Source organism: Salmo salar, chromosome ssa12 (genome assembly GCF_905237065.1).
Source record: "Salmo salar chromosome ssa12, Ssal_v3.1, whole genome shotgun sequence".
Taxonomy (NCBI): Eukaryota; Metazoa; Chordata; class Actinopteri; order Salmoniformes; family Salmonidae; genus Salmo; species Salmo salar.
The window spans coordinates 82,365,898-82,390,956 of record NC_059453.1 but is presented as its reverse complement, the minus strand read 5'-3'; the positions used below and the strand labels follow the sequence as shown (position 1 = coordinate 82,390,956).

The 25,059-nt window shown below is 43.0% G+C and overlaps 1 protein-coding gene across 4 annotated transcripts in view; it reads left to right on the top strand.

Annotated features, from left to right (window-relative positions):
- LOC106565726 (band 4.1-like protein 1) overlaps nt 1-25,059 on the top strand; it is a 199,305-nt gene that overhangs the window by 126,529 nt on the left and 47,717 nt on the right. For all 4 annotated transcript variants that reach the window (XM_045691842.1, XM_045691843.1, XM_045691841.1 and 1 more), the window contains 5 exons: nt 15,449-15,491; nt 16,240-16,315; nt 16,747-16,965; nt 23,790-23,877; nt 24,394-24,546. In XM_045691842.1, the coding sequence (XP_045547798.1) occupies nt 15,449-15,491; nt 16,240-16,315; nt 16,747-16,965; nt 23,790-23,877; nt 24,394-24,546 (579 nt within the window). The remainder of the gene's footprint in view (nt 1-15,448; nt 15,492-16,239; nt 16,316-16,746; nt 16,966-23,789; nt 23,878-24,393; nt 24,547-25,059) is intronic.

Genomic DNA, 25,059 nt, shown 5'->3' with positions numbered 1-25,059 from the left:
AATCACACCATGAGTAGTTAATCATGAAACAAACACCCCCGCCACTCTTCTTCCCGGAGAGATATTTATTGCTTTCTGCGCGATGAACTGAGAACCCAACTGGCTGTACAGACTAAGACAGTATATCCTGAGAGAGCCATGTTTCCGTGAAACAGAGTTTCCGTGAAACAGTCCCTGATGTTTCTCTGGAAGGAAATCCTCGCCCTGAGCTCATCAACTTTATTATCCAGAGACTGAACATTAGCAAGTAATATACTCGGAAGTAGTGGGTGGGGTGCGCACCTCCTGAGTCGGACTAGAAAGCCACTCTGAGAACCTCTCCTCAGCCGGCGGTGTTTTGGATCAGCCTCTGGAATCAGTTCAATTGCCCTGGGGGGTACGAACAAAGGATCCAATTCGGGAAATCCGTATTCCTGGTCATAATGCTGGTGAGTTACCGCAGCTCTGATATCCAAAAGTTCTTCCCTGTATGTAATGGCACAAAAAATAGTCTGGGCTAATAATGTAGGAAATAACATATAAAAAAGCGAAATTCTGCAAAGTTTCCTAAGAGCTAGAAGCACTGCAGACCTATCTGCCTGCGCCATTCTTTTTGAGAAAAACGCTACTGAAGTTCTATCAAGACATTGACTGTAGCCTAGAATCCTACCCTAGCCACAGGTTTCTGTCCAAAAACGTTCATTTAACCTCTATGGGCTAGGTGGGACGCTAGCGTGCCACCCGTGGTGCACTCCATCAACAGCAGGTGCATTTCAAGAGCGGCAAATTTGAATCCAAATAAATGTCAAAATTCAAATTTTTCAAACATACAACTATTTTACACCCTTTGAAAGATAAACATCTCCTTAATCTAACCACGTTTTACGATTTCAAAAAGGTTTTACGGCGAAAGCATAAATTTAGAGTATGTTAGGACAGTACATTTACAAGAGTTGTGTGTAATGTTTTGTCAAGTCAAAGACAGGGTCACCAAAACCATAAAACCAGCTAAAATGATGCACTAACCTTTTACAATCTCCATCAGATGACACTCCTAGGACATTATGTTAGACAATGCATGCATTTTTAGTTCTATCAAGTTCATATTTATATCCAAAAACAGCGTTTTACTATGGCATTGATGTTGAGGAAATCGTTTCCCTCCAATAACCGGCAGTCAAGTCAGCGTCACAAATTAAATAATTAAAATTAGAAAACATTGGTAAAATATTATATTGTCATTTAAAGAATTATAGATTTACATCTCTTGAACGCAATCAACTTGCCAGATTTAAAAATAACCTTACTGGGAAATCACACTTTGCAATAATCTGAGCACTGCGCCCAGAAAAATACGCGTTGCGATACAGACTAGACGTCATGTTGGGGAGATCTAAAATCGAAAATACTATGTAAATAATCCATTACCTTTGATTCTCTTCATCAGATGTCACTTCCAGGTATCACAGGTCCATAACGAATGTAGTTTTGTTCAAAAAAGCTCATCATTTATGTCCAAAAATCTCCGTCTTGTTAGCACATGATCTAAGCCAGCCGGACTTCTCGTCATGAACGAGGGGAAAAAATATATTTACGTTCGTTCAAACATGTCAAACGTTGTATAGCATAAATCATTAGGGCCTTTTTTAACCAGAACATGAATAATATTCAAGGTGGACGAATGCATACTCTTTTATAACGTATTGGAACGAGGGTACCCAACATGAACTCGCGCTCCAGGTGTCTAATGGGACATCATCGTTCCATGGCTCTTGTTCGGTCAGATCTCCCTCCAGAAGACTCAAAACACTTTGTAAAGGCTGGTGACATCTAGTGGAAGCAATAGGAAGTGCCAAAATATTCCTCAGCCCCTGTGTTTTTCAATGGGATAGGTTTAAAGGTAATACAACACATCAGGTATCCACTTCCTGTCAGAAAATGTCTCAGGGTTTTGCCTGCCAAATGAGTTCTGTTATACTCACAGACACCATTCAAACAGTTTTAGAAACTTTAGAGTGTTTTCTATCCATATATAATAAGTATATGCATATTCTAGTTACTGGGTAGGATTAGTAACCAGATTAAATCGGGTACATTTTTTTTATCCAGACGAGCAAATGCTGCCCCCTAGCCCTAACAGGTTAATAACGACTGGTTTATGGGAAGAGAGTGGCTGGAATACATGATTACTGCAGGTGCAGTATTTTGTTTCCCATGTCGAAAGTTCTTTATTGGGTCCAATGCTAACGCAGACAAGACTTTCAACCAACCTGGGTATTCTAACTGGAAGCATGCTACTGATAGCACCAAAGATTTGCTAGGCATGCATCAAGGGAAGTGCATTTGAAATGCACTGCACTGTGGAAAGAAAAACAAGATCGAAGTGCTATACTGAGGTGTCAACACGTCTTAACGATGGGCAGCTGGCAAGACATTTGTTGGCGATTGTGGACATGATTGAGTCCCTTGTTTCAAACCAGCAACCACTGAGGGGGACATTGGACGTTACAAACTTGCTGGGCCAGGACTGAAGAAGCATGCTACACCTGAGGAAAGCTCAACTAATCCAACGGGCATTTGAGGGGGATCTTACAAGAAGATGTCGGGGAGAATGTAATGATCGATTACTCAGGAAGTTCCACAGAGCATCAAGGAGGCTCCAACTCCTCTGAAAAGGTAAGCATCAATCTAGCTGGTTGGTTTTTATCAACATTTTGCTTTAGTGTGTAGGGCATTGTCCATGGTGCTACCAAGAGAATTCTCTTCGATTATAATCACAGTCGTGTACATCCCCCCCCCCCCAAGCAGACACCTCAACGACCCTGAAAGAACTTCATTGGACTATGTAAACTGGAAACCACATATCCTGAGGCTGCATTTATTGTAGCTGGGGATTTTAACAAGGCTAATCTGAAAACAAGGCTCCTTAAATTCTATTAGCATATCGAATGCGCGACCCGGGTATTTTGCCACATCACAATGTGTTTCTGAAGGGGACATATAAGCCTATTTATTTGGTAAAACAGGTGCGCATGGCTGCACCAAACTGTAGTAGGCTGTAGGCTATGTTTTGGTTATTTGGATCGCAATTTGCTTTTTGTTTACTGCGTTTGCTTACTGTTAATTTAACTAGCCTAAATATAGATTCTGGCATGCCTTTATCGATCAGATATTTTGTTTACTAGGCCTACTGTACGACTTGGTACCACTGTTTTGTTCTGTTCGCATTCATTTGTTCGCATTCGCAGTTGTTGGAATTCTAAGCCAAACTGCTATTAAGCCATTTTGTTTGCATTCATGAATAACTAGGTTACTACTTTCAGCATTTAGTTTGCATTATTTTGGTAAGACAGTTGTGTGATCGGCTGCATTCACATAGGCTGTTTGTAATAGGTGAATTACACTATATACATTATATATACAAAGTATGTGGACACCCCTTAAAATGTATGGATTCGGCTATTTCAGCCATACCCATTCCTGACGTGTGTATAAAATCGAGCACACAGCTATGCAATCTCCATGACAAACATTGGCAGTAGAATGGCCTTACTGAAGAGCTCAGTGACTTTCAATGTGGCACCGTCATAACATGCCACCTTTCCAACAAATCAGTTTGTAAAATTTCTGCCCTGCTAGAGCTTCCCCGGTCAACTGTAAGTGCTTTCATTGTGAAGTGGAAATGTCTAGGAGCAACAATGGCTCAGCTGCGAAATGGTAGGCCACACAAGCTCACAGAACGGGACCGCCAAGTGCTGAAGTGTGTAGCGCATACAAATAGTCTATCCTCGGTTGCGACACTCACTACCGAGTTCCAAACTGCTTCTGGAAGCAATGTCCGCACAATAACTGTTCGTCAGGAGCTTCATGAAATTGGTTTCCATAGCCAAGCAGCCGCACACAAGCATAAGATTACCATGCGCAATGCCAAGCGTCGGCTGGAGTGGTGTAAAGCTCGCCACCATTGGACTCTGGAGCATTGGAAACAAATTCTCTGGAGTGATGAATCACTCTTCACCATCTGGCAGTCCGATGGACAAATCTGGGTTTGGTGGATGCCAGGAGAATGCTACCTGCCCGAATGCATAGTGCCAACTGTAAAGTTTGATGGAGGAAGAATAATGATCTGGGGCTATTTTTCATGGTTCGGGCTAGGCCCCTTAGTTCCAGTGAAGGGAAATCTTAACGTTACAACATACAATGACATTCTAGAAGATTCTGTGCTTCCAACGTTGTGGCAACAGTTTGGGGAAGGCCCTTTCCTGTTTCAGCATGACGTTGCGAGGCGAGGTTCATACAGAAATGGTTTGTCGAGATCGGTGTGGAAGAACTTTACTGGCCTGCTCAGAGCCCTGACCTAAACCCAATCGAAAACCTTTGGGATGAATTGGAACGCCAACTGCGAGCCAGGCCTAATCGCCCAACAGTCCCCGCAGCAATGCTCCAACATCTAGTGGAAAGCCTTCCCAGAAGAGTGGAAGCTATTATAGCAGCAAAGGGGGGACCAATTCCATATTAATGCCCATGATTTTGGAATGAGACGTTCGACGAGCAGGTGTCCACATACCTTTGGTCATGTAGTGTACCAAAGCAATTTTTAAAAATTGTAGCATTTACAGAACATCATGTTGTGACCTGATTTGTCACAAGCAGTTGAAGTTTTGGAGCCAGTTCTGTCTGGAGATGATAATCAATTGTGTGTGTGTGTGTGTGTGTGTGTGTGTGTGCGTGTGCGTGTGTGCGTGCGTGCGTGCGTGCATGCATGCGCATGTGTGTTTATGTGGAGAGAGTATGAAACAATAGAGGTAAACACAGTAAATGCTGAAAGATGTTATTTTCACAGCATAGGTACCTCTGAGAGCAGGTAGGTCTCCTCTTCAATTTCAGGCTTATCTCATGGTAGCCTATATTGTCTTGGGTCCTCAGTGACTCTCAGCCAAACAAGATGTGATTAAAATGTCCTTCCCAGCTAGCACATTCCATGGTTCATTTGAAGTTGTGGGAATATACGTTTTTGGTTTCCCATTGGTTCTGGGAACGAAGTCATACGTTTCCTGACCGGTAAAACTTAACGTATTTTTTTTTAAATGTTCTGAAAACAGAAGTGAACATTTTGCCTGTTCTGGGAACGTACAATTTTAGATTGCAGGGACACTGCTAGCTCAGGTTAATTGTTTTGAACTCCAAGCACAGATAAGATACATGGAAATGAATTTGATTTGCTTAGGCATTAATCATGCAAATACATTTATTTTTATTGTGGCACAATAAATCACTGAGATTCAAGGATGGAGAAAGCATGCCATGTTTTTTTTGTATTCATACAAAGCTGTTCATTTTAGTCTATTTAAACAGACCCAATTTCAAAGGAAACAAGCACTCATTAAGATCATTAAGAAAACTAAACACAATAAGATAGAGGGTATTTAGTTGATGCTGAGAAGGGAATGTACTGTATGTTACAAAAGTTTTCTTGTGATTTTTTTATGCGAAGTTTTCTTAATGTTCTTGGAACAATTTGAGAACATGACTTTAAATAGAACCATGAGGGAACTTGTAGGAAATGTTACTCTGAAGTACACCAGTTGAATTATTTTTTATATATATAAAGAAAAATGGTAGCTGATTAGTATGCTGTTGCATCGAACTCCGACCTTGCTGGGGGTCCAGAGAAACAGTGATGCACCAGTGCCTAGAACCATTACCAAAAATGTAATTCAAGGTAACTATGTTTGAACTTTTAGGAAACGTTCTGTTAAAGTAATGACATAACAAGAAAATAATGTTATTTTGTCAATTTCCTTAAAGATGCACTTATGCAGAATCCTTCGCCATTTCATGGTTGCAAATATTCTATTAGTTTGCCTAATTCCAGTTTATGTGACAAAACAAGGAATCATAGTGTAGATAATCATTGTACCATCTAAACTGCTGTGAAATACTTTTTCCATAACCAAAAATATTGTATTTTCAACTTTTTAACGCCAAAACGAAACTTAAGAATGGGAAGCATAGAAATAGCACACATAGAACAGATCTACCTTTTCTTAGACTTCCTTTCAATGGGAATGACAGCCCTATAACACACATTTCTTTTGAAAACTCTGTTTCTCCAGTTTTATACACAAGACAACACAAAACAATATAAATAATATACTCAACTACAAAAAAGACAACAACAAAACAATTGCTTTAAAGATACCATACTTTAGACAAGTTAAACACACCGGGCAGAAGGCTACAAAGGTTAAAGGGCAATCTGTGGTACAGGGACAGAGCAAACACCTCAACATTGTTCCTGTAAACAGTCATATGATAGGGGTGGAGAAATGCAACCACTCACAGACAGTCATGGCCACAGACCGACCATCCAATGGACCAAAATAAAGTTTACAATGCTTTAAAAGAAAAAATACTAATAATCATTTTATGTAAGCGTGAACAAAATGTAAAAAAAACCAGGGCAAAACAAGCTCACATTTTAGTCTCTGACCGTGCAAGTTGAACACGTTATCTGCAGGTCACAATCAATAAGCACATCATCAACCTTAATGCCCCCCCTCCCCCCAAAAAACTGAAAGAAATGCTAATCCAACCCTTAAGTCACAGGGGAGTCAAATACAGACTTATTTTTGTTTTAATATGAATGCCATCAGTGGATGGACTGTTTAAAGTAAGACCGGAATGGAGTCCAAACCTCATAAAACAGTTTGGGGTTCCCACGTGTATTGAATTACATTTTTTCTAGTTTCAGAGAGCACAACACATCTCTCACCCAATTTTTATAAGATGGGGGAGCTGCCATCTTCCAGTTCTGTAGTATTAGCTGTCTAGCTAAAATAGTTGTATAAGCAACAGTGTCCAACTAGATTCTTGACAGAGGGGTACCTATGGGCAGTACTCCAAAAAGGGCTGTAAGGGGAGACGGATCTATAACAGTGTCATATATGTCAGAGAAACATTTAAATATTAATTCCCAGAAACCTGACAGTTTATGACAGCCCCAAAACATATGCAACAGTGTGGCTGATTCCGTTTTACATCTGACACAGGTAGGATCAAAATTAGAGAATATTCTTCCAAGTTTGTCCCCGGACCAGTGGATACAGTCAACCACTTTGAATTGAATGAGGCTGTGTCTAGTGCTAAAAGAGAACGAATGCACCCTGTGCAGCACAGATTCCCAGGTGTCTTCCCCAAGTTCCTCCCCCAAATCCTTTTCCCATCAAGTTTTTTAAGGGACCAAAGAAGGGTTCTGTAAATCATTAATGATTGCATATACATCTGAAATTGCGCCCCTAGGAAGCTTGTTCAGCTCAAAGATGCTCTCTATAGCTGTATTCGCAGGCCTATGGGGAAATTCAGGTGTGTTAGCTCTGACAAAGTTCCTAGTCTGGATATAGCGGAAAAAGTGGGATTGGGGGAACTTGAACTTTTCCTGTAGCTGAGCAAAAGAGGCAAATGTATCATCAAAGAATAATTGGGCTAGTGAGGAGAGGCCTAGTGAGTGCCAGATAGCAAAAGCCCCATCATTCAAAGATGGAGGAAATTAAATGTTCTGATTGATTGGGCCTGATAGAGAAAAGCCTTGGAGGCTAAAGGCTAAATGGAACTGATTCCACATTTTAAGAGACTGCTTTACAATTGGGTTGACACACCTTTTGCCTAGGGACACTGGGAGAGATGAGCACAACACAGAAGAAAGTGCAGCAGGTTTACACTATTCAGACTCCATCTGGACCGAGTGGTCTAGGGCCAGTAGGATCAGTCTGCAGCCAGTACAGAAGGGCTCTGAAATTTGCAGCCCAATAGTATGTCTGAAAATTTGGTAGAGCTAAACCACCCAATGCCTTAGGCTTCTGTAAATGTTTTCTACCAATCCGTGGTACCTTGTCATCCCACATAAAATACATGAATATTTGATCCAGTGAATTAAAAAAAGATTTTGGAATAAAAATGGGTAAACATTGAAATAATATAAACATTTGGGCAACACATTCATTTTAATGACATTAATCCTTCCAATAAGATTGTTTCAAACTGTCTGCTCGAGCATACAACATTTTCCTGAAACAAATTTGAATATTTCCGTTTCACTTTAACTCCCACATAGGTTAATTGATCCCGGACAATCCTGAACCGAAAACTTGTAAAAGAGCACTTTAAAGCAGCCTTATTTAGAGGAAAAAGCTCACTCTTGCCTAGATTCAGCTTGTACCCTGAGATTGATCCAAACTTTTTAAGAACAGATAAGGCACGTGGCAATGAGGTATCAGGGTTGGAGATAAACAAAAGGAGGTCGTCAGCATATAGCGAGACTTTCTGCTCTAAGCCCGTGCTGATTATACCTTGAATGGCATCATTAGAGCATAGTGCAATGGCGAGAGGCTCGATTGACAAAGCAAACAACAATGGGGAGAGTGGACAACCCTGTACGGATCCACGGTGCATGGGAAAATAGTCAGAGGACAAGTTGTTAGTCCGTACACCAAATCTATAAAGGGCAGCTGTTAGGTAGTTCCACTCAATGCGGTCAAAAGCTTTTTCCGCATCAAGTGAGACCACCATCTCCTGGTCCCCCAACGCTGGGGAGTACAGTATAATCGTAAGGCGTCTAATATTGAAAAACAAATGCCTATATCTCACAAAGCCAGTCTGGTCTGAGTGTATTACTTGGTGCAGCGAGCCTTCCATACAAATTGCTAAAAGCTTGGCTAGGATTTTGTAATCACAGTTTAAAAGCGAGATTGGGCGATAGGATCCACATTCCAGGGGGTCTTTGTTTTTCTTTAATAGTAATGAAATTGAAGCCTTAATACCTCAAAGACTAGGCGGTAGCTTTGACGTATTAAGGCACTCTGCAAATAATCGAGACAAGAATGGGCAAAGCAGACCAGAAAACATCCTGTAAAATTTGGTTGGAAAACCGTCCGGACCCGGTGATTTACCACTTTTCATTGCGGACACTGCTGTTGCAGTGTAAATTGTTCTTCTAGACAGTCATGGGAGTCTGTATCAATTGAAGGCATATTCAAGCCATTAAAGAATGAATCAATCAGCAAAGGGTCTTGAGGAGATTCAGAGGTGTATAGCGAAGACTAACATTTTTGAATTGATCATTGATCTCTTTATGTATAACTGTGGTGGCACCAGACAGGGTCCTTATTTGTGGGATTAAACGTGAGGCCTCAGATTTACGGATCTGATGTGGAAGGTGTTTACTGGCCTTGTCGCCTTGTTCATACACTCTGTATTGAGCTCGCAAGAGTAACTGTTCAGCTTGCCTGGTAGAAAGCTCATCAAATTCAGATTGGAGTAGTTGGCGCTCTTTATGCAATCCAATGTGGCTATGGATTCGCTCAGGTCCCGAAGTTGCTGAGAGCGAACTTTGTTTTGGTTGGCTGTATAACAAATAATTTGGCCACATAGGTATACTTTGAGAGACTCCCATATGGTAGAGCAGGACATACCTGGCGTTGAATTAGTTTCTAGGAATAAGGTGATTTCAGAAGAAATGAAATTGACAAACTCCTTATCTGAGAGTAAAATGGGGTTAAGCCGCCATTGATAACACATAGGAGGTCGCTGGGGAAACTCTAGTTCAAGCACTAATGGTAAATGATCAGAAATAACAATACTCTTGTAAGTACACCGCCGAAGGTTAGGCAGAAGTTTTTTGTCCAAAAAGAAGTAATCAATGCGGGAGTATGTTTGATGAACATGAGAATAAAAGGAATACTGTCTATCTGTAGGGTGTAGGAAACGCCAGGCCTCACACATAGCATATTTCTGAAGAAAAGATTGAATAAGTAGGGCACTTTAAATGGGCCTGTAGTTCTTTGTGAGGACTTGTCAAGAACTGGGGACATTGTACAGTTGAAATCCCCCCCTAAAATCAACAAATGAGAATCTAAATTGGGTATAGCAGATAAAAAGGAAGAAATTAAACTTGTGTCATCCCAATTGGGAGCATAAACACTAGCCAAAACAAGAGGGGTAGAAAACAGTTTACCGGTTACTATGACGTATCGTCACTTAGGATCAGCAACAACCTCAGAAGCTACAAAGTGAGTAGATTTATCAACCAAAATGGCAGCACCTCTTGATTTACTATGAAAGTTAGAGTGGAACACTTGACCAACCCAGTCCCTACGCATCCTAAAATGCTCACCAGTCCTCAAGTGAGTCTCTTGTAGAATGCAACATTTGCATTCAAACCCTTTAAGTGTGTTAGCACCCTCTTACGCTTCACAGGATTGTTAACCCCTTTGATGTTCCACTAAATGTACTTGATCATATTATCTCGGCCACCCTGAGCACTCCCGTTATACAACCCTGTCATTTGAGCATAGAGTGGAAAAGCAATGAGTACCCAAAAAGTAGTAGAGTAATAATGTACGGTACAAGATTTTTGGAAAAAGTACAGAAAAAAAACTAAAAAGACTGAATGACAACATTAGAACTGAACAATTCAACCTCCTTCCTCCCCCAACCTCCTCCTCCCATCCCAGACAGTACCTCCCCAAACGAGGTACAAGCCTAAATATGTCACGCTCTGACCTATGAGAGCTGGGTTTTCTCTGTGTAGTTAGGTCAGGGTGTGATATGGGTGGGCGGTCTGTTTTTTGTTTCTATGTTTAGTTCTTGTTTTTCTATTTCTATGTTGAGTTTTGGGATGATCTCCAATTAGAGGAAGCTGTTTAGTGTTGTCTCTAATTGGAGATCATATTTAAGTTGGGGGTTTTCTATGTGGGTAGTTGCTTTCTGTTTAGTTTGTTAACCTGACGGTACTGTTGGCTGTCATTTTGTTATTTTGTCTAGTGTTCGTTTTCATTAAAATATATAACAATGAGCACTCTACACGCTGTGCCTTGGTCTCCTCTATACGACGCCCGTAACAAAATAGAACATGTTCTCTTCACACAGTATGTCTATGAGAATGCGGTGTTAAACCTAAACCCACAGTCCCGATTATCCACAGTTCGCAAGCAACAGTTGCTGATCTATAAGCAAGTTCAAGACTTCTTGATGTGATGTTGAATGTGAGCCATAGCCTCATCCGGAGACTCAAATGTGTAGTCTTTACCATCATGAGATAGCCATAAATGGGCCGTGAATCGCAGTCCATACTTCACACCTGGATGGTCCCGTAGTAGTCATTTGGCCTGCCCGAAAGCTGCACGCTGCCTGGAAACAGTGGGGGAGTAGTCCTGGTAGATGGGGGAGCTCTGTCCTTGAAAGCTCAGAGTGGTATTGCGGGCTCGTCGGAGAATCTCCATCTTCTCATGGAAAAAGTGCACTCGAAGAATTATGTCACGGGGCCTCTCACCATCCCGGGGCTTTGGGCACAGCGACCGGTGGGCACGATCAATCAGGGGCTTCTCATCCAAGGCAAGAACATCCTTCAGCAGCCCAGAAACTAAATCCATGGCGCGAGGCATTTCCGCTGACTCTGGGACCGATACCAGTCTCAGGTTATTGCGGTGAAAGAATCCCTCTAAACTCACACAACTCTCCTGCACCTTTTTCAAATCCGCAGCCAGGCGTTTCATGTCAGCCTCCAGGGAGGTGGTTAAGTCTGAGACATTGGTAGCGGAGATCTCCAGTGCTGCAATCGTTGTAGTGTGCAACTCTGTTGTTGTTTTGAGTGATGTGATTGCTGGCACCGTCTCGTTCCGCAGGATGGTTAGATCTGCTTTTAAAGTATCAGAAACCTCCTGTATTCGGCCCTCAATCGTAGCAACTACCTCTGTTTTCTTTTCAACTATCTCAGAGTGTTGTAGTTTGATGGCCTCGAATGTTCATTGCTGCACCCCAGGGTAAAGTGTGAGTCCCCGGGCCCTCAGACTCAGGAGAGGGCGGTGATGAGAGTGGGTCTTGTGGGCCGGGTTTTCTCAAAGTCATTGAAAGCAAAGTAGTCTTGGTTTTTACGGAAAGGGATCACCAAACTAATATTTGAAAATAAATACAGTTCTGCTGCAAAATTTACATAAACTTTAAGAATACTGCGGGAGCAAACAGAAAACACGTCAGTCGCACATGGCGTCCCTCCAACCTCTTCCCGCTGCTCTGTTTTTTTTAATCTGTAACACACATTTCTATGTGAATTTGGACGGGTCCCCGAAAAGTTACATATTGCAGCTTTAAATGTGCTGAGAATGTTCCAAAGCCAAGTAACTATTCTGAAACCATTCCCAGAGCGTTATGGGAAGATTGTATGCAAAATAACCCTAGGATAACCAGGCTTTCACCAAGCTCTAAGAAACATGGTTCTCAGAACATGATGTACTAGCTGGGTTCTCAGACACTCCTCTCTGCCTCTCTTTGAGAATATTATCTCCACACCATTTGGGAGAACATTAATTGTGTTTATGATTGCTTTGTGAACTATGACTGCAGTGTCCTTGTAGCAGAACAGTGAGAACAGTTGTTATTCCTGATGGAGTGCTCTACAGAGAGGAGACAAAAGACCCAGGGCCTTTTTCGTAATTGAATGGTCTTTGGCCCAGGCCGACGTTAGATGGATAATAAATTACTGCTGCTCATTAATGTGTTTAGCACACTGATTTAACACTGGAGGACCAAAGCTTTTCTCTGCCCTAGTACCCCAATGGTTGAACCAGCTTCCCCCTGATGCTAGGACAGCGGAGTCCCTGCCAATTTTCTGAAAATGTCCAAAACCCTGAAATGTCTGAAACACTTCAAAGAGAATCTGAAATAAGACATGTCAGTCTTGTCAGTCTAGTCATGTCAGTCCCCCCCCCTTTTCCTACTAGCTCTGACTTTGCTGATAACTTATTTATTGAGGAAAAATGTACAGTCGTGGCCAAATGTTTTGAGAATTACACAAATATTAATTTTCACAGTCTGCTGCCTCAGTTTGTATGATGGCAATTTGCATATACTCCAGAACGTTATGAAGAGTGATCAGATGAATTGCAATTAATTGCAAAGTCCCTCTTTGCCATGCAAATGAACTGAATCCCCCAAAAACATTTCCACTGCATTTCAGCCCTGCCACAAAAGGACCAGTTGACATCATGTCAGTGATTCTCTCGTTAACACAGGTGTGAGTGTTGATGAGGACAAGTCTGGATATCACTCTGTCATGCTGATTGAGTTTGAATAACAGACTGGAAGCTTCAAAAGGTAGGTGGTGCTTGGAATCATTGTTCTTCCTCTGTCAACCATGGTTACCTGAAACGAAACATGTGCTGTCATCATTGCTTTGCACAAAAATGGCTTCATAGGCAAGGATATTGCACCTAAATCAACCATTTATTGGATCATCAAGAACTTCAAGGAGAGCGGTTCAATTGTTGTGAAGAAGGCTTCAGGGCGCCCAAGAAAGTCCAGCAAGCGCCAGAACCGTCTCCTAAAGTTGATTCAGCGGCGGGATCGGGGCACCACCAGTACAGAGCTTGCTCAGGTATGGCAGCAGGTGTGAGTGCATCTGCACGCACAGTGAGGCAAAGACTTTTGGAGGATGGCCTGGTGTCAAGAAGGGCAGCAAAGAAGCCACTTCTCTCCAGGAAAAACATCAGGGACAGACTGATATTCTGCAAAAGGTACAGGGATTGGACTGCTGAGGACTGGGGTAAAGTCATTTTCTCTGATGAATCCCCTTTCCAATTGTTTGGGGCATCCGGAAAAAAGCTTGTCCGGAGAAGACAAGGTGAGCGCTACCATCAGTCCTGTGTCATGCCAACAGTAAAGCATCCTGAAACCATTCATGTGTGGGGTTGCTTCTCAGCCAAGGGAGTGGGCTCACTCACAATTTTGCCTAAGAACACATGGACCCATAATAAAGAATGGTACCAACACATCTTCCGAGAGGAACTTCTCCCTACCATCCAGGAACAGTTTGGTGACGAACAATGCCTTTTCCAGCATGATAGAGCACCTTGCCATAAGGCAAAAGTGATAACTAAGTGGCTCGGGGAACAAAACATCGATATTTTGGGTCCATGGCCAGGAAACTCCCCAGACCTTAATCCCATTGAGAACTTGTGGTCAATCCTCAAGAGGCGGGTGGACAAACAAAAACCCACAAATTCTGACAAACTCCAAGCATTGATTATGCAAGAATGGGCTGCCATCAGTCAGGATGTGGCCCAGAAGTTAATTGACAGCATGCCAGGGCGGATTGCAGAGGTCTTGAAAAAGAAGGGTCAACACTGCAAATATTGACTCTTTGCATCAACTTCATGTAATTGTCAATAAAAGCCTTTGACACTTATGAAATGATTGTAATTATACTTCAGTATTCCATAGTAACATCTGACAAAAATATCTAAAGACACCGAGGCAGCAGACTTTGTGAAAATTAATATTTGTGTCATTCTCAAAACGTTTGGCCACGACTGTACTTACTACGACTAAGATATGTGCTTTACTCACCTAGCTATCTTAAGATGAATGCACTGTAATTCGCTCTGGAGGAGAGCATCTGCTAAATAACTAAAATGTAAATGGACCTCACCCGGGGTGTGTGTGTGTGTGTGTGTGTGTGTGTGTGTGTGTGTGTGTGTGTGTGTGTGTGTGTGTGTGTGTGTGTGTGTGTGTGTGTGTGTGTGTGTGTGTGTGTGTGTGTGTGTGTGTGTGTGTGTGTGTGTGTGTGTGTGTGTGTGTGTGTGTGTGTGTGTGTGTGTGTGTGTGTGTGAAAGAGAAAGAGAAAGAGAGAGAGTTTGTGGTTGGATCTCAGTTTATTAGTGTGTATTTTTGCAGGTGTGTCTATTTTTCAGGTTGTGTGTTCTGAAGTTGGCAGGAACACTTGTGCTTTTCCAAAGAAGATGTTGGGGACTGCTGTGCTGTTTCAACCTTTTCCACTCCTGATTTCACTCTGGCAGAAGTGATAGTGACTGCCAAAAAAGCTTTCAGCCTTACTCAGCAGCTGGGATATGCCACTCAGGCTCGGGATGCTGGGAAGCTCACTGTTTGTGGTTCGGCATACGGCTGCCTGCGTTATTAACCATGCAATAGGCGTATTCACTCTTCCTGTTCAACTACATTAACAGTACACATTGTCAAAGGGCAGGGAATGATCTGAGAGATTTCACAAGGGACACGAGGGTGTGCATTGAAGGAGGACGTTTTATTAACACAAGGCAGCAGGAGGAGTATCTGTCAGAAACAGCGCCTCTCATGCTGAATAATGTCATTGTACAGATCTGGTGTGATACAAGCTGATAGGATATTAACTGGCCGGTGGTAATTTTCTGTCACAATGGGCAAACAGATGCTGGGCCTGCCACTCTCATCTCCTCATGCTGAAAGTCTCAATGGGGGAGGGTTCCTCCTGCATCCCTCTCCTCCTCCTTCTTTTGAACCATATGCAAATGCTTTCACTAGAATCACCATCTGCAATTAGAGCTGCAGGGTGAATGAGTGTGTGGCAACAGGGTGTGCATTAGCCATGTCTCTCACAGACCCCTGGGAATTCCTTCTGGCTCTCCTATATGTCTTTCAGAATTGGTTGGACCCCTCCAAGGAGATCAAGAAGCAGATGCGCAGTGAGTATCCTCGGCCCACACGCAGCACACACATCATGGTTCGAGTCCTGAATGCTGATAGGCTGAAAGCCGTGGTATATCAGACCGTATACAGTGGGTATGACAAAATAATGCTATTTACTGGTCTAATTACGTTGGTAACCAATTTATAATAGCTATTAGGCACCTCGGGTTTGTGGTATATGGCCATTATACCATGGCTAAGGGCTGCATCCAGGCACCTGTTGCTTCGTACCTAAAAACAGCCCTTAGCCGTGGAATAATGACCATATACCACACCTCTCGTGGCCTTATTGCTTAATTATATACTGTTTGTATATGGAATCTGCTAAATACTTATGCAGTAGAATGAGAAGCTTTAGTCTCATTATGCAAGATGATATAATGAGTTTGTTTAACATAAGTGTATTACTATGCTGTTGTTGGAGCCTGTTGACACAAATAGATCTTTATTGTGACACATGTTATGGTGATTTTATGACTGTCATACATGTGACCCCACTCTCCGAGGGTGTCTCTGGGGGAGTTGGAATACGCACAATTCCAATTCCCACATGCGTTTTAATACACACTTGTACATGTGTGAAATAGGACAAATATAAGCACCCTCCTAATTATTACTATTATTATTATTGTTGTTGTTATTATTATTACTGTTATCATTGCATGTGTGTCACTCACACCTCTGTGATACATGTCCAGTCCACATGGGGAGTAAACTCATCACATCTCCTGTGTCGCTCCTCAGCTGCTCCCTGGCACTTTGCCTTCTCTGTCAAGTTCTACCCTCCAGACCCCTCCCAGTTGACAGAGGACATCACCAGGTACTGTTGTACAGCAGGGCAGTGTGAAGAGGCCCCCATAGCATTCTCACATACTGTTTTATATACACATACACATACTGTACATACATATAAACTGGCAGCACGCAAAGTCTCTCATACTTATCAGTTCTCACATTGAACTATCTCTGTCAAACAACAAACGTTTGTACAGAAATACTTTTTAAGATTGTAATCATTTACAGGGCACATTTCACTGCAAAGGATTCAAAAACATACTCTATTTAGAGGTTTAGCTACATTTGGAGTTCCACTGGCTGTTATGGATTAACTCCTCAACATTTTTATTGGAGCTTGCCTTTGGTGAGACCTTATTTGAACTAGTCCCTTTCCCCCTGTCTTGCCCCCCCCCTCTCTCTCTCTCTCTCTGTCTCTCTCGCTCTCTCTGTCTCTCTCTCCCTCTTTTATGACAGGTACTACCTGTGTCTTCAGCTGAGAGATGACATGTTGTCAGGCCGTCTGCCCTGCTCCTTCGTGACCCACGCCCTGCTGGGTTCCTACGCCGTGCAGGCTGAGCTGGGAGACTATGACACCGATGACCACGGTCCCGACTACGTCAGCGACTTCCGCTTCGCACCCAATCAGACGCGAGAGCTGGAGGAGAGGGTCATGGAGCTCCATCGTAACTACAGGTAGGAGTTATGGTAAGGGTCAAGAGTATCTTCTGACCACCAGAAAAATGATAGGGCCATGACTATGGTCACATGATCAGAATAAATGCTCTTGGCCCAGTTAGGTTTATTTCAGTTGCATGTTTGTAGTAAATCCATTTTGGTTACATCCAGCGGTGTAGTGGTGCCTGGAGAAATGGTTATACTCAGATCAAACGGCCCGTCTGGCAAAGGAAAGCACCCTGTTTCAAAATTCTATGTTTTCCTATAGTTTTTTCAGCTTTAAAATAATCTATTAATTAAATACAAAAATGTGATGTCCTTCGTCCACAACAATGCTCTTAAACAATATCAGGAAACCATTTTTGATGTTTGGGAATTTTTGTGGGGGAGGGTGTAGTTGCCCTTTAATTCAGTTGTGCACCTATCAAGAGACAGTTTGGCTAGCGGTGTTTCTGTAGGCCAACTGTACAACAATGTTGGCCTACAGAGTACATGCGATGGCAGAGTTTGAAAAACAAGTGCCCTTCCATTGATACAAATCATCACAATATCATTCTGCCAGGAGGCATTCTTTGCAGTCAGCATTTAATTGGGAAGGTTTTTTGGGAAAGCCTTTAGAAATATTCATTCAAACAGAGCATGTTGACTGAATTGCACATCGCAAAGATTTAACTAAGTGTAACAGGTAGAAAATAGCTGTTTTTGTAGGGTTTTTCTCACATCAACCTTGGGAGGTTGCGTAACAACCAGAGCTGTGTCTGTATTGCCCAACACATTTAACCTCACCACTGTACTTAGTATTAGTGTCATCTTTCCTAATAGTATAGGGTGAAACGTAAAAAAAGAACTCACTCAGATTATGTGGTTAATAGCATGGAGCATCCACCTGCAATACATCACAATACCTAAGACAGGTTAGGCCCCCTACCCCAAGGCAGTACTAAAGAAAAGACAGTTCTGCTTTAAAATAATGAAAATATATTGTCCGTTTTAGGCAGCAACACAACAGGCACAATTTCACAGTTCACAGAATAGCCTACTGTAACCTACCTCACCTGCACGTGTAGCCTAGCTTGAAGACAACCATTGAAAACATAGCAATACAACCTAGCAGTCTTACGCCATTTATGTCAGATATCAAAATAACAAACAAACAAACAAAACTAAAGAATGACACCTGTTACTGTGTTCATGGAGTCTGTATGAGGGCTGGCAGGGACTAAAATAATAGAAGTAGTCTGCAACATTGTCACGGTAATATTCTTGTCCTTTGAATGGCTAATTAGGCATAAATGTTCATTATTAACAAATCAAATCAAAGTTTGCGCTTAACACAACAGGTGTAGACTTTTACAGTGAAATGCTTACTTACAGGCTCTAACCAATAGTGCAAAAAATGTATTAGGTGAACAATAGGTAGGTAAAGAAATAAAACAACAGTAAAAATACAGGCTATATACAGTAACGAGGCTATAAAAGTAGCGAGGCTACATACAGACACCGGTTAGTCAGGCTGATTGAGGTAGTATGAACATGTAGATATGGTTAAAGTGACTATGCATATATGATGAACAGAGAGTAGCAGTAGCGTAAAAGAGGAGTTGGCGGGTGGTGGGTGGGACACAATGCAGAAAGCCCGGTTAGCCACTGTGCGGGAGCACTGGTTGGTCGGCCCAGTTGAGGTAGTATGTACATGAATGTAAAGTTAAAGTGACTATGCATATATGATAAACAGAGAGTAGTAGCAGCGTAAAAAGAGGGGTTGGGGAGGGGCACACAATGCAATAGTCCGGGGGTAGCCATTTGATTACCTGTTCAGGAGTCTTATGGCTTGGAGGTAAAAACTGTTGAGAAGCCTTTTTGTCCTAGACATGGCACTCCGGTACCGCTTGCCATGCGGTGGTAGAGAGAACAGTCTATGACTGGGGTGGCTGGGGTCTTTGACAATTTTTAGGGCCTTCTGACACCGCCTGCTGTAGAGGTCCTGGATGGCAGGCAGCTTAGCCCCAGTGATGTACTGGGCCATACGCACTACCCTCTGTAGTGCCTTGCGGTCAGAAGCCGAGCAGTTGCCGTACCAGGCTGTGATGCAACCAGTCAGGATGCTCTTGATGTTGCAGCTGTAGAACCTTTTGAGGATCTCAGGACCCATGCCAAATCTTTTTAGTTTCCTGTCACAACTGTCTTGGTGTGTTTGAACCAACAGTGTCCCTTCCTATACTTGCACTACTATGTAATGTCAAACAACTGAAAAGTCCACAACTTTAGATGTCCTCTACTTTCAAAACATAAATAGAAAGTTCAATTACTTTCACAGAAATCTTTTATAACAAAATCACTTCAACTCACAGCTGGTATTTACAATTCCTTGATGTCCATCACTCCAGTGGTAGCTAGCTACAGTAACATCACCATAGAGGCAAAATAATTACAATTTAGCATTAACACTGGAGTGATAGATGTGCAGATGATGATGTGCAAGTAGAGATACTGGGAGCAAAAAAAAACAAAAAACAATATGGGGATGAGGTAGTTGGGTGTGCTATTTACAGATTGGCTGTGTACAGGTACAGTGATTGATAAGCTGCTCTGACAGCTGATGCTTAAAGTTAGAGAGGGAGATATGTCTCCAGTTTAGTGATTTTTGCAATTTGTTCCAGTCATTGGCAGCAGAGAACTGGAAGGAAAGTCGGCCAAAGGAGGTGTTGGCTTTGGGGATGACCAGTGAAATATACCTGCTGGAGCGCGTGCTATGGGTGGGTGTTGCTATGGTGACCAGTGGGCTGAGATAAGGCGGGGCGTTACCTAGCAAAGACTTATAGATGACCTGGAGCCAGTGGGTTTGGCGACGAATATGTAGTGAGGGCCAGCCAACGAGAGCATACAGGTCGCAGTGGTGGGTAGTATATGGGGCTTTGGTGACAAAACGGATGGAACTGTGATAGCTAACATCCAATTTGCTGAGTAGAGTGTTGGAGGCTATTTTGTAAATGACATCGCCGAAGTCAAGGATCGGTAGGATAGTCAGTTTTACGAGGGTATGTTTGGCAGCACGAGTGAAGGAGGCTTTGTTGCGATATAGGAAGCTGATTCTAGATGTCATTTTGTATTGGAGATGCTTAATGTAAGTCTGGAAGGAGAATTTACAGTCTAACCAGACACCTAGGTATTTGTAGTTGTCCACATATTCTAAGTCAGAACCGTCCAGAGTAGTGATGCTAGTCGGGCGGGCGGGTGCGGGGCAGCAATCGGTTGAAGAGCATGCATTTCATTTTATTATCATTTAAAAGCAGTTGGAGGCCACGGAAGGAGAGTTGTATGGCAGTGAAGCTTGTTTGGAGGTTTGTTAAGTGTCCAAAGAAGGGCCAGATGTATACAGAATGGTGTCGTCTGCGAAAAGGTGGATCAGATAATCACCAGCAGCAAAAGCGACATCATTGATATATATAGAGAAAAGAGTCGGCCTGAGAATTGAACCCTGTGGCACCCTCATAGAGAATGCCAGAGGTCCGGACAACAGGCCCTCCGATTTGACACACTGAACTCTATCTGAAAAAGTGTTGGTGAACCAGGCAAGGCAGTCATTTGAGAAACCAAGGCTATTGAGTCTGCCGATAAGAATGCGGTGATTGACAGAGTTGAAAGCCTTGGCCAGGTCGATGAAGACGGCGGCACAGTACTGTCTTTTATTGATAGCGGTTATGATATCGTTTAGGACCTTGAGGGTGGCTGAGGTGCACCCATGATCAGCTTGGAAACCAGATTGCATAGCGGAAAAGGTTGGCTTTTCGAAGATTTTAGAAAGGCAGGGCAGGATGGCAATGGGTCTATAACAGTTTGGGTCTAGAGTGTCTCCCCCTTTGGAGAGGGGGATGACCGTGGTAGCTTTCCACTCTTTGGGGATCTCAGATGATACAAAAGAGAGGTTGAACAGGCTAGTAATAGGGGTTGCAACAATTTTGGCAGATAATTTTAGAAAGAGAGGGTCCAGATTGTCTAGCCCAGCTGATTTGTAGGGATCCAGATTTTGCAGCTCTTTCAGAACATCAGCTGTCTGGATTTGGGTGAAGGAGAAGGGGGGGGGGGGGCAATTTTCTGCGGGGGGTGCAGAGCTATTGGCCGGGGTAAGGGTAGCCAGGTGGAAAGTATGGCCAGCCGTAAAAAAAAAAAAATGCTTATTGAAATTATCGATTATCGTGGATTTATCGGTGGTGACAGTGTTTCCTAGCCTCAGTGCAGTGGGCAGCTGGGAGGAGGTGCTCTTATTCTCCATGGACTTTACAGTGTCCCAAAACTTTTTGGAATTAGTGCTACAGGATGCACATTTCTGTTTGAAAAGCTAGCCTTACCATTCCTAACTGACTGTGTATTGGTTCCTGACTTCCCTGAACAGTTGCATATCGCAGGGGCAATATGCCACAGGATGTTTTTGTGCTGGTCAAGGGCAGTCAAGTCTGGGGTGAACCAAGGGCTATATCTGTTCTTAGTTCTACATTTTTTGAACGGGGCATGCTTATTTAAGATGGTGAGAAAAACACTTGTAAAGAGCAACCAGGCATCCTCTACTGACAGGATGAGGTCAATATCCTTCCAGGATACCCGGGCCAGGTCGATTAGAAAGGCCTGCTCGCTGAAATGTTTTAGGGACCGTTTGACAATGATGAAGCATGGTCGTTTGACCATGGACCCATTACGGACGTAAGCAATGAGGCAGTGATCGCTGAGATCCTGGGTGAAGACAGCAGAGGTGTATTTAAAGGGCAAGTTGGTCAGGATGATATCTATGAGGGTTCCCATGGTTATGGATTTAGGATTGTACCTGGTAGGTTCCTTGGTAATTTGTGTGAGATTGAGGGCATCTAACTTAGATTGTAGGACGGCCGGGGTGTTATGCATATCCCAGTTTAGGTCACGTAACAGTATGAACTCTGAAGATAGATGGGGGGCAATCAATTCACATATGGGCACAGCTGGGGGCTGAGGGTGTCTATAACAAGTGGGAACGGTGAGAGACTTATTTCTGGAAAGGTGGATTTTTAAAAGTAGAAGCTCGAATAGTTTGGGCACAGACCTGGATAGTATGACAGAACTCTGCAGGCTATCTCTGCAGTAGATTGCATCTCCGCCCCCTTTGACAGTTCTATATTGTCGGAAAATGTTGTAGTTGGGGATGGATTTTGGTGGCCTTCCAAAGCCAGGATTCAGACATGGATAGGTCATCAGGGTTGGTGGAGTGTGCTAAAGCAGTGAATAAAACACACTTAGGGATGAGGCTTCTGATGTTAATATGCATGAAACCAAGGCTTTTACGGTTACAGAAGTCAACAAATGAGAGTGCCTGGGGAATAGGTGTGGTGCTGGGGGCTACAGGGCCTGGGAACCTCTACATCACCAGAGGAACAGAGGAGGAGTAGGTTGAGGGTTCGGCTAAAGGCTATAAGAACTTTTCGTCTAGTGCATTGGGAACAGAGAATGAAAGGAGCAGATTTCTGTGCGTGATAGAATAGATTCAGGGCATAATGTACAGGCAAGGGTATGGTAGGATGTGAGTACAGTTACAGTGGAGGTAAACCTATTCATTGAGTGACAATGAGAGCGGTTGCGTCTCTGGAGGCACCAGTTAAGCCAGGTGAGGTCTCCGCATGTGTGGGGGGGTGGGACAAAAGAGCTATCTAAGGCATTTATGGCAGGGCTGGGGGCTCTACAGTGAAATAAAACAATAATAACTAACCTAAACAGCAGTAGACAAGGCATACTGTATTGACATTAGGGAGAGGCATGTGTAGCCAACGTTAATCCCGAAGGTGAAATGACAGTCATTCGATGGTATGGAACAATCCTTTTCCAGATCTAGCACGTCCTATTTCTGCAACGATTCTCCAACTTAAGTTACTTTCTGAATTCAGCTTCTCTCTACTCGTTATCATTCTCTCACTTTTTCCTCCTTTTGCAACACGCTTGCCTGTGCACTCCCTCACGCCACCTCTCCCCAGAGCCGGCCGTGACGTCTCCTGGCTCATAGTAGTCTTGTAAAGTCCCTGAACAGAACAGCAAAGCCATATTCCTAAATTCCGCCACACAAGACTCGGACCAAACCTTTTCAATACCTGGTTTGCATACCCATTGTTGCCTTAGTTAGCATTTACTGGTAGATATCATAAGTTGAAACGTCTTTCCTTTCGTCCATTACCAACTACCGATATCGTTCTTCTGTGAGCTACTCCATGTGCCTACCAGTTGAGAGCTGTGCACTCTTGCTGCCTGACAGATGGTATTCTGCTGAAACTACTAGGCTATGTGTGCGACTCGCGTGAATATATTTCATGTGCTTTGCATTTGTGTAGGTTACTTTGTGCATGATTTCTCTATTGTTCTACAGTACATCATTGATACAGCGTATACCTCCACTATACTACTTTGATGCGCATCAGTGGGGATTAAGAAGTGAGTATATGCAATGACCACTGAGTGGGTATAGAGCATATACCTGCATAATAGTCCCCACTACTCCACTGGTTTCATCTCCATCTCTCATTCATATGGAAACATGGAGCCTGTTGATACAGCTCTACTCAGACAGTGTCCAACAACACACCATACATATGTTGACAAATGCCACCACATTGCCCTGGCATCTGTCATGGCTGTCTACATGGAGGCCTTGCCAACACTATCAACACTTCCCCAGTCTCAGGGTCTCCTCCCTCCCTGTCCAGGCATGGCAACAGCGCTTGGCTCTTGGCCAAAGGTGGAAGAAGAGACATGGGAATGGATATATCAGGCCTACCACTCTAAAATATTAAATGTGTTCTCCTGTGTGAGTTGATGTATTTTTGTTTCAGGGGTATGACGCCAGCTGACGCAGAAATCAACTTCCTAGAAAATGCTAAGAAGCTATCCATGTATGGGGTGGATCTCCATCATGCCAAGGTATGCTGTTACATCAGCCTGATCACTAGATATTGACTTCGATTCCTGACTCTTGAAAAGGCCCTGAGAACGTTGATATACGCCTTTCTCGGGACTCACAAAAAAAAACAATTGCCCAGCACTGGGCGCAAATTCATGATGCTCAGAGCCAGAGCGAGCTGCCTAGAACACTGCTCCACCGCAGTTCACAATGTTCTAGCAAGCCGTGAGAATACTTGATGATACTTTGAGTTGTTTCTGTTTTAACCCTGTAACCACATGTAATTAACCCTGTAACCATGTGGAATTCATGTGTAAAACATAGATGTTAATCCATAATACTTTGAGTTTCAAATGGAAACTATGAGATTTTATTGGTTACATATGACATTTTGTGAGTCTGTTTCTATGTGACTGTGCAGGATGATTTATTTTACACTATACACCAACATATTGCTTTATTTCCGCTCCTTCCCTCTCTTCTTCCTCTCTTTTCATCATCCTCTACTCTGCCATGCTGGCTCTTGGCTGCTCCAGGATTCAGAAGGGATTGATATCATGCTGGGTGTGTGTGCCAACGGCCTCCTGATATACCGCGACCGCCTGAGGATCAACCGCTTCGCCTGGCCAAAGATTCTCAAGATATCCTACAAGAGGAGCAACTTCTACATCAAGATCCGGCCCGGAGAGGTAAGCTGAACCAAATGAGAGAATGGCTGCACTGTAGTTGAAGTTTTACCCCCTTGCAAAATAATGCTTTGAGACATTTATGCACTCCATTTCTGTTACAACTGGAAATATGACCAGCTAAAGACTGTGTGGAAGCTGATGTGTGACCAGAGATCTAACCACGTGGAATTAAATCAACTTCCTGGAAAATGTTATTTGGACCATTGCTCTGGAACACACTGGTCTTACCTACATGACAGCTAGCTAGCATTTCCGCCTTCAAAAGAGCAGTACACATAGTTGTAATGTGCGCTTGGATTTGTATGTATGCTACCGCGTATGATGTGTATGCTGTGATTTTAGATGTGCTTGTGTATGTATGCCAATGGGTACGCTGTATATGTTTTATTGATTCTATGGAACCCAGGACTCCCTGGAAAACAGTGGCAAGTATTACTGAGTGGACTATCCTGGCTAAATAAATGCAAATGAAAAATCGTATTCCCCCCACAATTTTGCTGCTCCACAGGCTTA